At 35.4% G+C, this 11,748-nt stretch overlaps 2 protein-coding genes across 4 annotated transcripts; both read right to left on the reverse strand.

Annotated features, from left to right (window-relative positions):
• LOC145624863 (squamosa promoter-binding-like protein 18) lies at positions 1 to 2,914 on the reverse strand. 3 transcript variants are annotated; one of them, XM_081677951.1, is made up of 4 exons: positions 2,315 to 2,914; positions 1,437 to 2,024; positions 692 to 834; positions 1 to 576 (listed from the first exon to the last, which is right to left on the reverse strand). In XM_081677951.1, the coding sequence occupies exons 2-4, from the start codon at positions 1,868 to 1,870 to the stop codon at positions 101 to 103; spliced, it is 1,053 nt and encodes a 350-aa protein (XP_081534077.1). In that variant the 5' UTR covers positions 1,871 to 2,024; positions 2,315 to 2,914; the 3' UTR covers positions 1 to 100. The 3 variants fall into 3 exon arrangements, with proteins under 3 accessions (XP_081534077.1, XP_081534073.1, XP_081534081.1); XM_081677947.1 differs by having other exon boundaries at positions 1,437 to 2,914; XM_081677955.1 differs by having other exon boundaries at positions 1 to 573; positions 1,437 to 2,912.
• Positions 2,915 to 3,959: 1,045 nt separating this feature from the next.
• Positions 3,960 to 9,432, reverse strand: LOC145560609 (uncharacterized). Its single transcript, XM_081621798.1, has 5 exons — positions 9,217 to 9,432; positions 8,859 to 8,960; positions 7,588 to 7,787; positions 6,608 to 6,837; positions 3,960 to 4,588 (listed from the first exon to the last, which is right to left on the reverse strand). Exons 2-5 carry the CDS (start codon positions 8,948 to 8,950, stop codon positions 4,310 to 4,312), a joined length of 801 nt encoding a protein of 266 aa, XP_081477924.1. The 5' UTR covers positions 8,951 to 8,960; positions 9,217 to 9,432; the 3' UTR covers positions 3,960 to 4,309.
• Positions 9,433 to 11,748: the final 2,316 nt, after the last annotated feature.

Consider the following 11,748-nt stretch of genomic DNA (forward strand, 5'->3'; position numbering starts at 1 on the left):
GAAGTTAGTTCATATCCTCTTATAGCACAGGATCTTGATATAAATAATCATAGAAAATTAACATTCATGATTATAAAATAGTGAGTATTTATAGACTTAACTACTCCCAACCAAATGGGAAAATCCTAGAACTGTTTTCGCGATACCCTGCATGGCCTGTGTGGAATCCTCCAATGTTTGGAGCATTGGTGTTGGAACTGCTAGAGAGTGAAGCTGAACTCTCAATATCGTCCAAACCCTGAGAGCAGGGAAGTTGATGATAGCTGTTATTTAGATGCAGAGAAGTACTGCTACCTTGAGCTGTTGCTGAACTCATAACCGTTGGTTGCATAACAAGACCCACACGAATATCTGACGATTGAGATGAATACCTTGACAGAAGAGAGAGAGCACATCCTGAGTTATCAGGTGAAACCTTTAGGCCGCCTCTCCTACTTCCGGTTGGAGCAACGTCATTCAGAAGTGGCTGATATATTGTTTCTTGGTTATTTTGGAAGTACAAATCAGGCTGCTGAGACATTGTAGGCCAATTTACAGTATGCATTTGGGGGCAGGAATACTGCAGCATTCCATCTGCTACATTTTGAATATAATACGAAATCTTAATTATTAAAATGAAGTCCTGAGATAATTAATATATAATTAATGCCAAAACACGTTTTATGCAATGAAATTTAATTGATCAGGTCACCTGTATGAGATGACAAAACGCCACCAGCAGAATCAGGCATGTAAAAAGTTTCAGGCTGTCTTTTCCTCCTACGACGATTATGTCCATCCAAGCGTTTTCTGCAGCTTCTCTTTACCTCATCAAACTCTTCCAGGGAATGAAACCTGAGGGGTTAAAGTGCATACATTGAGAGGAAAAAAATATGAATTAAAATAACACAGGTAATGCAGCAGAATCAATGCAGCACAAACAAATTCATTAATCTATTTCCACTATGAATTGATTTACTAATGAAGGGGCAAAACTTATCTATGAATTGTATAATTTTGTTGAAGGATGAACGTGATACATTATGGAACTTATTTAACTGCACATAGATTGTATAAATGCACCTCGGATGCTTGCCTAATCTCATAAAACGGCGACAAACATTGCAGGATATAAAATTAAGCCTAAAGCTATCCGAAGAGAAGTTTATATCTACACCAATAAGTTATGGTTTCTTATCAGCTCAATGCAGAGATAGGGCTAGCTAACAGACAAGACAATACATTAAACGAGGTCAATGGTCCATTAAATTAGTTCATAAGATAATAATTTCACCTAATTAGCGCTGCTTAGAGGGTAACTAAGTTCATTAAACATTCAAGTTTCAAAATAAAGCTTCTAATTTCACACCGACTGACTTTTATCCTTCTGAATTTAGTTGTCACATTGGTAAATAGTGATGCTTATTTCCAAACTAAAGGAGTAAGCTTTTTGTTACCTGCTACACTGCTGGCAAAACCGTTGCTCCTTCCCACCAACAAGAACAACAGGCGTCTTAGAGTGCCTCTCACATACCTTATGGCGGCGATGATATTCCCTGCATTGATTAAGGTCAGAAGCACACCCATCAACCGAGCAAATAACAGTACTTTGGGCGCCGCTGTTGCGTGGCCTTCCCCTCTTTGAAAGCGCCAAAACCGGTGAAGGAGACGACGAAGAAGCCATATTCAAAGGCATTGAATTCTTTAAGGTATCCATAGATACATCACCCATATCTCCCAATCTTCCCAGCTTCAGATCCACTGAAAACATGTTACTAATTCCGGTGCCACTCGAACCTGCTAACGTAGCCAGATGGTGATGGTAACCATTATCTTGAAACTCCACCTTACTCACACCATTCCAAGCACATGATTTAGAGTCCCACTCCATTACCCCTTTCCTCTTCCTACAAACTACAATGATATCCACTCAATAAACCTTTTTATCCACACAACTTGCTATGTTTACGACCCCACTGCAGACCGATGTCGGTATACAGTCTAAATCACCATACTGATAACTCCATTTACATCAGAAAACAAACCTTGAACATCAACATACAAAAAAACAGTAAGAAAAAGAAACTGCAAGTTAATTACTAACTATACAAAAATACCAACATACAAAGTAAGACCTAAATCCTGTTAAAACCATACATATAACTGAATACAAAACATCACATATTATAAAGTATAGTTTTTGAAATACCAAGGCAAAAGTAGTAGTTGCAAGAAAGTGCATGGACAGTACAAAATGTGATTATATAATAAAAACCAAGTACCAAAGCAATGAAGAAGAGAATTAAATATAGTGATTGAAAGAGAGTAAACATACAATCAAGTTCTTGAGCAGAAGAGCACTAAATTAGGGCTTCCTAAGCCACCCATATTTCTGACATGGACAACAGGATAATGAAAAACCATTGATCATAAGGTAAACTAACTATGAGAGATAATATGAGGTGGGAAGAGAGATAGGGAAATGACTTTGTGGGTAGGGGGGGGAGCAAAAAAAATTGTGTTCCCTTAAGAAGAAATCAAGGACAAGTTCATTAGTTGTGGGTGTAGAGGAAACACAAGTATTTTTGTCCCCCACATTAGATACTACAGTAGAAAGTAAAAAAGACAAGCTCTTTTGTCTTATCACTGGGTTTAGAGGGATGCAAAGTGTGGTTTCGGGTTTAACTCCGTATTTATAGAGTAGCGATCTAAGCCTATGTACTTAATCACGGATATAAAAACATTAGGAGACTCTCCTCAGGAGGGTGAACATAATGAGTCCGATAATATGATATCAGAATCAGAGAACCTGCAAAGTATATACCAGTACATACATAAAAAAAAAACACTTTTTTTTTTAATAATTTGTTTTAAAATAATTTCTGCAATGATAGTTGGATTATATTGGTGATAATAGTTCTGAGTCCCTGCATAAAGCATGAAGTAGGCCTCTTTTATTTACAAGTACAGGAGAAATAACAGTTGTATGAACTTCAAATCTACAGTATTTATAAATTATAATCAAATCTCCCTATATTTTTCAATACCCAATGTGGGGTTGAGAACCATTGACTCACTATTTTTCCACTTTCTAATCATTTCCACTTTTTAGTCACTCCATTCTTAAATAGATCATACCTGCTCCATCTTAGGGGAGCTATTTGGGTAACTCTTTTTTACCCTTGCTAGTATGGTGTACGTGGTATTTTCATACCATACCGCTTACTCGGGTAATATTTCCATTATACAATCGGTTGTACTATGCACATGACACAACCAGGAGGATGCTTTGTTAATTAAGCAACGTCTTTTTATATTTTATTTTCTATGAAAAGTGGAAGATAAAAGAAATTAGTACTCTCTCATTTTATGTAATTTTTAGTTCAATGAACAAGTGAGTTGAAGACAGAAGAGAACACACAAACAAAAAGGGTGATTGAAACAGGGGAAGAAAAAGGCATGAATAGCGGGCCACACAGAGACAGGGTGAGGTAGTTTTCATCTTTCACTTCAGCAGAAGAAGGCAGGGACCTCTGATAAACTAGTTGAAACAACTACACTAATTTTGCAACAAAATAACAAAATGCTAGACATCATGGAGACTCACACACATGTACACTACTTATTGCAAATTATAATTGTGAGAGAAGGCATACAATTATCTCATGTCACCATGATGCGCGATACGTGCCATATACGTTAATGAATAACGGTAATGGTAATTAAAAAAAAGTACTGAGTTCGTGACTAATAATACCAAAGCTTGAAAGTCGTAGCAATAGAATTTCATCTACATTCGCGTATTTTTTTCCTCAAAAAAAAAAAAAATCTACATTCGCGTATTTTTATTATTCATCAAAAAGTGCACAAGGAGGTCTAAAACTCTAAATATACGAAACCAACTCAAAATCGCGGTAAATAGTACTCTGTATTCAGTAATAAATTTGTTTACCAAAAATTCAAAAGATGCACAACGAAACTAGATCAAAGTTTCAAAATATAATGCTGCCTTTCCAATTCCAAGCCATACATTGCTTCTTCCAGGTTGCATCAGCAATCAGCAAATTTTCTAAATGATATTAATGACACCTACTCAAAAACTAGGGCCCAACAAGCTGGATGATTAACTTGATCATTTATATTATATTAATGGCAACTTTTTTTTTACAACAAAAAAGATAATGAGTTGACAAATTCAGTAACAATTAAACCTCCTATAAATATACCTACTATAGTGAAAAGTTGTATCTAACTGTGATGATAAAATGATATTCAGCAATTGTAGATATTGATTCCGAATAGACTTAGCTTGCCAATTCAGCTAGCAGACTCACATATAAGATCGCATCCGAGGCCTAGTCAGAGACTGACCTCCATCGACAAATACTGTAGTCCCGGTCATATATCGTGAGCCATCGCTTATTAGATAACTAACTGTTGAAGCCAAATCCTTCTTAGGATCTAGCCATCTTTGCAGAGGTGCTGCATCTTTCACCAACCTCTCCGCACGCTCTTTCCCCACTGAAGTTGGGTAATCGTCTTGAATGTGCAAGCCACGGGAAACTCCATTAACTCTGATCTGGTGTGTCCCTATCTCCATTGCCATAATCTACAGAGTCATTAAGTCAGCATTATCAGATACACAAGTCAAAAAAATGGAACCGTGAACAAAAAAAATCCCTTGTGCACAATTGCAAGATATAGAAGTATTAGTAGATGTTGCCTAACACAAATCAATCACGAGATGAACACAGCAACTTCTTACAGAAACCTACAACCTTGTAATAAATGCCAACAAATTTGTGATTAATTTGAACCAGCCACCTACTAAGATAACAAAATTAATTATCAATATGACATGAAGCCATAGCTCCATATGGGTTGCACATGCCATGGTCCTACCCCATTTGCACTCCTGTGGTCTGTGGGTGGTGGGTCTTGTCATGATACGCCACAAAAGAAAAACCAACTGTAATTCTTTCAGGTGGTGAAACAACAAATGCTATTTACCAAACCAGTACTTCAATATCTGAAATTAAATCGATGAAAATGAAAGAAAAATAGAACTCCACACTAAACCCTTTAAGAAATAGTCTTGTATTTTGCAGCCAAAGCATTTTGGGCTGTTAGGTCCATTATACTAGCCATAACACAACAGTCAGCAACTTATTAAGAAAGCAAAAAAATTTCACTTTTATTTTTTAGGGAAACGGACTGATAATTTAACATAACCACTAACTGTATTCAGTAATTTCTAGGAATATTATAAATTAAGAAAGAAAAGAACGAAGAGGAGTCGGTGAAGGGAGGACAGAAACAAATAGAATTTGAGTCCAAAAGTTTAATTGCAGACATTGCAGTACAGGAAGTTTATTGTACTAGAAGAGGAGTGTCAAGAAAAAGAGGTTACTGGAATCAAATTCAACTCCTACCCAGAATTTGACTAATATAGCCTCAATCACCTCCATTCTTTCCTGGTGACATCTTTCATCTGCAGATTCCAGCTCCCAACCCTCTCACATCCCAGCCTTAAAAGCCAAAACTCTCTCCCAGCAGGCCAGCAGCACTTCCCCTTCTGAATCCTAGGCAAACGCATCCTTTACAGAGACTACTAATAGATGCAAAGATTCATCAAGTGTAAAATCGAAACAAATGAGGATAGCCGTTTGTTTCCAGATTTCTTGGAAAACAGTAGCAGGGACAAAGACAAATCAAAGAAAAAGGCCACAAATAAAGTCCTCATGTTAGAAAAGGTTTATTGTCTAATTTAGGACTGAAGGACATAAGACGAGGGAACCCATTATGCATAAAGCAGGATAATGATCCAAGTGAAGGATGGATCAATCGCTTATGCTTTGATACTAGATGTCCGATGCTTTTAAAGTCATACCTAAAGGCAACATTAATAACTAATTGTCCATCTTATGATAGAATGAGACATTATAAGCTTTACAAACTGACAAGGCTAGCACAAGACCATGTTGGCACAAGGCCTCGGGTGAGAAAGGGCCAGCCAACAGGGACAGGTAGGCAGCATAAGGCTCGCATGTCTACGGGGCCAGCCAACAGGGACATGTAGGCAGCATAAGGCTCGCATGTCTACACTGCAATTTCTGAGGGAGGCATGAGCTCGCTCAGCACAGAAGATTAGCCCACTGAGCATACATCTCAACAGCCTGTGTATCCTTTTCTAGTTTACTTTCCTTATCCCCCAACCTCATTCCTTTCTAATTATTCTTTTCCCCCACATCACTTCCTTTTAACATTGGGCATCTTCCACTATTTATCAATCTCAATTCTCAAGTCACTTAGAAGTCAGAAGATTATTATGGGATGGAGAGTTACAATTTAAAAAGCATCACTCAAAGATTTACTGATATAAATTATTGATGTATAGTTAACAAATGGCACAGACCGGCCACAAGCTGCCCACAGCATGGCAAAGGTGCGGTGTATCTGGGTATACTGGGAAAAGGGTACCCATCAGGACCTCACCCTGCCATGCCATAGAAAGTGCAGCCAAATGCCCCTGCCCTGCCAGCAAGACACTTGAGCCTGCTTTACTGACAAGGTGTAAAAACTCAAAAAATCCATCGAAATTGCAGAGCTTAAATTACTTGCATCTTACCCTCACTAATTGATTAACTCCAGCCAAACATGAGCCATAAGCAGCAGCTCCCTTGTATAATCCTCTCTCAGAACCAATTATTGAAGTCAAAAGTACAATGGATCCTCCTGTTCTCTGGTCGCGCATTTTAATTCCAACGGCTTTTACTAAGAACCAGACTGCCATAAAATTTACTTTTAAGGTTTTCTTGAAATCATCTCCGGCCATCTTTAAAGGGTCTTGCATTTTGCCTGTCACAAATAATAAAATTCAGCAACCTTCAAATCTACAAGGAACTCAATCAACAATAATACGTTTACAATGTCATAATGCAAACGCAATTAACTAATGTACGACTTCTCAGCATATAAGTAGTGACAGTTTCATAAGATGTTTTATTTAATTTTTGCAAAAATCAGAGCAGGCCAATAATAAGAAGCAATTTAATAAGTGTAACATCTAAGGGAGGCACATCAACGGTGATAACTGATAAGCAGCAATAAACTACTAGTTAAAGATACACTGACTAATTCAACAGTATAATAAGAAGTGCATGCACAAAATGCAAATTTGGAGCCTCCACACGTTTTAATTGAGCAGCATAACGTAACATCCAAGTCCCTTTTGAGCTAACTTTTCCTGGGCACAAAGCAGTACCTCAATATTTAATATAACAGAAAAATTACATGATCCACAAAATTCTCAATTAGGCCCACCACGATTACTATATTACATGTAACATAATATAATGCCTAACAATGCTAATCAAAAACCTGCATGAAATGCTAATATAATAACCTACAAACCACTATGCAGTTTTTCGTCTTGTTTTTTCAATTTTCTATGTTATTTATAATTCTTTTAGGAGGAGAAGGATTTACAATGCAGGAGTTTCTGAGCCAAGTCTTCTTCACTCTTATTTTAATAAAAAACAACCATATTTTGCATTTCTGCAACGGACACATCCAGGAAACTAACATTGTAATAGTCACTTAAATTACCTTCATAAGCATAACAATTCACAAAGGCATCCAACTTTCCAAGGAAATTGCACGCCTTCTCCACAGCACCGTGAAAGACCGCCTCTCTATCATCCTCCATATCCAATCCTACAACTTCAATTGCATTTTTATCCTTTATAGAATCAGCTATCCTATCACCGATATTTCGCAGACAGCCTTCATCTCCCATTAAAACCAGCCTGTTAAACATTTTTAAAAATTTATCAGACAGAAAACATAGTGTGCAAATTAACAGTACCAAAGTTTGAAAACATACATATATAGCCCAAGTCTGTCACAGTAAAATGTAATGAATATTAGAGATAGATCTGGAAGCTTAAGTTGATAGGCTGAGACACTTCTAGCTAATACAAAATTACAAAGTCCATGAAAGCATGTATCCAGTTCAGGACATATTTGGATACAAATGGGGAAGGAAAATGGAAGGGAAAGAGAATTAACTAGCTTCATTTTCCTTCTCCTATAAAGGAAGAGATTGGAAGGGAAACCCAAAATTTGAAATGCATACCCCCTCAAGCATAAATCTTGTCCACTTCTGACTTTCTGAGTACATATAAATTAACATAACTGTAGATTCCTTACGAGCAACAACGCAGCCTAAAACGTCTTTCGAAACAACACCACTAACTCATACAGATCCCATGGCTAACTAAAGGGTGGAGGCTCATCTTAAAACTACATAATCAAAGTTTGTTTACATCAAATACCAACAAAAGGCAGACTTATTCTGCTTAAGATACAATCTAAAAAGTCACATAAAACAAAAGTTACACATTCCTGCTAAGAAACAAACTGATCTAAACAAAATGTCAGAGCCCTTAGAGGACAAAAGTTACACATTCCTTTTACACTAATAAAAAAAACCCCTTACTCTTATAGTATAGCCAATAAAAGTGAGCTAATTTTGTTTCAAATGAAATCAACTAGTCAAATCTATAGCTTTATGTATAAACTCAAATAATCCCATCAAGATGTACGCAAACTCGCCTTGAAAACTCGAACTCAAACTCGAAAATCATATCAAACCAAACCCATTAAACAAAACCATGAGATTAAGGGGGCATGAGAAATCAATCCCAATCTTACATTTCAGAGAACTTACATTGAACATTACAATAATCTAAATTCAAAATAGATCAAAACATGAAAACAAATATATAAAAAAAATACAAGTTTTAAAATTGAAAAGAACATACAAAAACATGCATTTACTATATAAATTATTGCAAAACACAGAATAAATTTCAAACCTGCAGCCTTGTTTAGCCAAATTGTAAGCAATGTTAACAGAAACGTCATCCCCATTAGAGGTTAGCAAAACCCTTTTACCAGAATTCTCCATCAGTAATTATCTGATCAACAGCAACAAATAACAAACACAATTAATAATTGCACAGTTTACAGTATGAGATCCCCTTTATTTATAAACAATTTCCAAGAAAAGTCAAGCATTAAAATAATAATGGGTATGTTCACATTCAACAAAGAAAATTGACACACCAAATGCAATGCAATTATTAATTATAAAATTTGTTGAAAACCCAAGTAAACTAAATAAACTGACAAGAAAAGGGATGGAAATTGCATAGAAAAATCAAGGGTTTTTACCAGGAAATGTGTAAGATATCAAGAAATTATTTTGATGGTTTTTTGCAATTGATAATTTGTGGGTATTTAATGGGGTTTTTAGAATTCATTGGATTCACGTGTGTTTGACGAAAACACAGCATAATTGTAAGAATAATGACATGACAGTTCTTAATTGCTGGTATTTAGTGTATTTAAGGGATAAGAAAGGAGGTGTTGGGCATTTAACGTTGCCCAAAAGATGACCACAATCTTAACTTTCTGTCTTATATGATCAAGTACTGCGTTCTACGTATATTTGTAAAATGTAGTTTGGTTTAGATTTGGCAAAAGCCTAAATAACCTAAATGGTGCTCGGGGTACGGTAAAAAGACTAAAAACTAACAAGTCCGTCAACAAGACCCAAGTTATATGTAATGGAGTAATTTTATAGGCGTAATTCTTAGTTGTTCATGGGTAAAGATAAAGCTGAATTAAATTCAAAACTCTTTTCATTGAACAAAGAGCTTTGAATAAAGTTAGCAAATAACTATAACGCATAGGTGTTATTCCCTCTGTTCTTTTTTTTTTTTTTTTTTTTTCATTGTTAATATTTGGGTCAAACTTTTTAAACTTTGACTATAAATTGTCATTGTATCTATAATAGTTAAAATAGACATGTGTGATCTTGTTGAGTTCATTTTATTAATACTTCTTCCGTCCCTTATATGTTTATTTATTTATATTATGTGAGTAATAATTGAAAAAAAAAATAGGCATATAATTAAAGGACGAAGGGAGTATCAAATATTTATAATATTTACATGAATGAAATAAGAGATATATGAGAGTGAGGGAGGGATAGCTCAAGTGGTTAGAGCTTCCCTCCCGATTCTAGGAGGTCATAGGATCGATTCTCATCCCCACCCTTGTGGCTCTTACGGAGTATTTTTTGGCTCATTAATCATTTAAGGGAACTCCAAATAAGAAATTAATGAGCGAACCCCTATTGTATAAGATGTTAATATAGTGGTATTTTGGAAAATAAAAGCCCTGATTTTGGAATTTATTCATTAAATATTGCTTTGTTTATGTATATATGATACAATGGACACCCCCTAGGAGTTAATGGTATCAAATATGACATGCAAAATTATTGGCTGGATTATGATATGACATGCAATGATGCAAAATCTCTTCCACCAACTTAATTAAGCAAAATTATTGGCTTGATTTAGATGCAAATATTGATGGGCCATAATAATTTTACTATGCATCCAATATCTTTATTGTTTTGTAAGGGGGAACATGCAATACATCTACATTCTACAATAATTTGTAGTGCAATTAAGAAGCTGACCCAAGTTAGTAGTGCAACCGCTCAAGCATTGAAAGATTTGAACCACATCAACGACATTAAATTATTTTTTGTGGTTGCATGTAAACTTATTGATCTAGTATTGAAATTTTAAATTTAATTTGAATATTCTATAAATAGCTAATTAAAGGCTAAGGCTTACTCGAATTGGTAGTGAATATAATATAATGGACTACATATATGCAACATGCCTATAATAATTGTAGTGTGGCAATGTTTGCATATATGGGTGACTTGGGATAAATGTGCAACATTACTGCCATGGATACATCATACATGTTTGCTTAAACAACAAAACATAATGATAGTTGTTTTCATGCTTGATTGATTGCAACTTAAGTTAAAGATTCTTTTTAGGTGCAAAATTGTACTTGTAATTATTATTATACCTTATAAGTTATAAAGGTGGTGGCTTGGCTTTACTTATATTCTACACGTATCAAAATATGGATTATAACCATGATATGTAAGGAAATAGTTGAGAGATTGACATATATAAGGAATAAGTTTAATTTATATTCTAGCATTATTTATGAAAAAAAAAAAGTACATTGAAAAGTGAAGTTCATATTGAGTTTGCAAAAAAGTTAAAAGAGATAAGTAATAAAAGCACATGAAATAACAAAATTTATATGGGGAAGTGTTTGTAGAAGAGAAATAAAAAAAAATGTACTCCAATACATGTGAGCATTCTCTTGTCCCACACTTAAACACTAAACACTAAACACTAAACACTAAAAGGGGAGTGTAATGGTAATGAAATCCCACATTGAAAGAATTCAAGAGTTACCACCACTATATAAGGCTAAGGGGCTACTTCCCTCATTGCCATATGGTTTTGAGGTGGAACCTCCTTGGTCTTGTAAAAGTGGTGGACTTGCACTCTCCCGTGACGGGTGCGGCCCAGACCTGTATTTAACAGAGGTTGATAAGAGAGAAATAATAAAATAATAATAAATACTTATTAAACAAATAAGTGTGCGACTATTATAAAACAAATGTAAAAGAAAAATGTTGGGATTATATTGAATCGAGGTAAGATGCGAATCATCCGAACCAATATCAATTCATTGCTAATGCAATGGGCTTGCGATTATTACGAAACGAAGGGAGTATAAAAAATGAATCGAGGTAAGATGTGAGTCATCTGACCCAACCACCCAAGTGACCCAACCCATTATGATTCCCTGCTAATG

The sequence above is a fragment of the Chenopodium album genome, chromosome 1, assembly GCF_948465745.1.
Source record: "Chenopodium album chromosome 1, dcCheAlbu1.1, whole genome shotgun sequence".
Lineage (NCBI taxonomy): Eukaryota > Viridiplantae > Streptophyta > Magnoliopsida > Caryophyllales > Amaranthaceae > Chenopodium > Chenopodium album.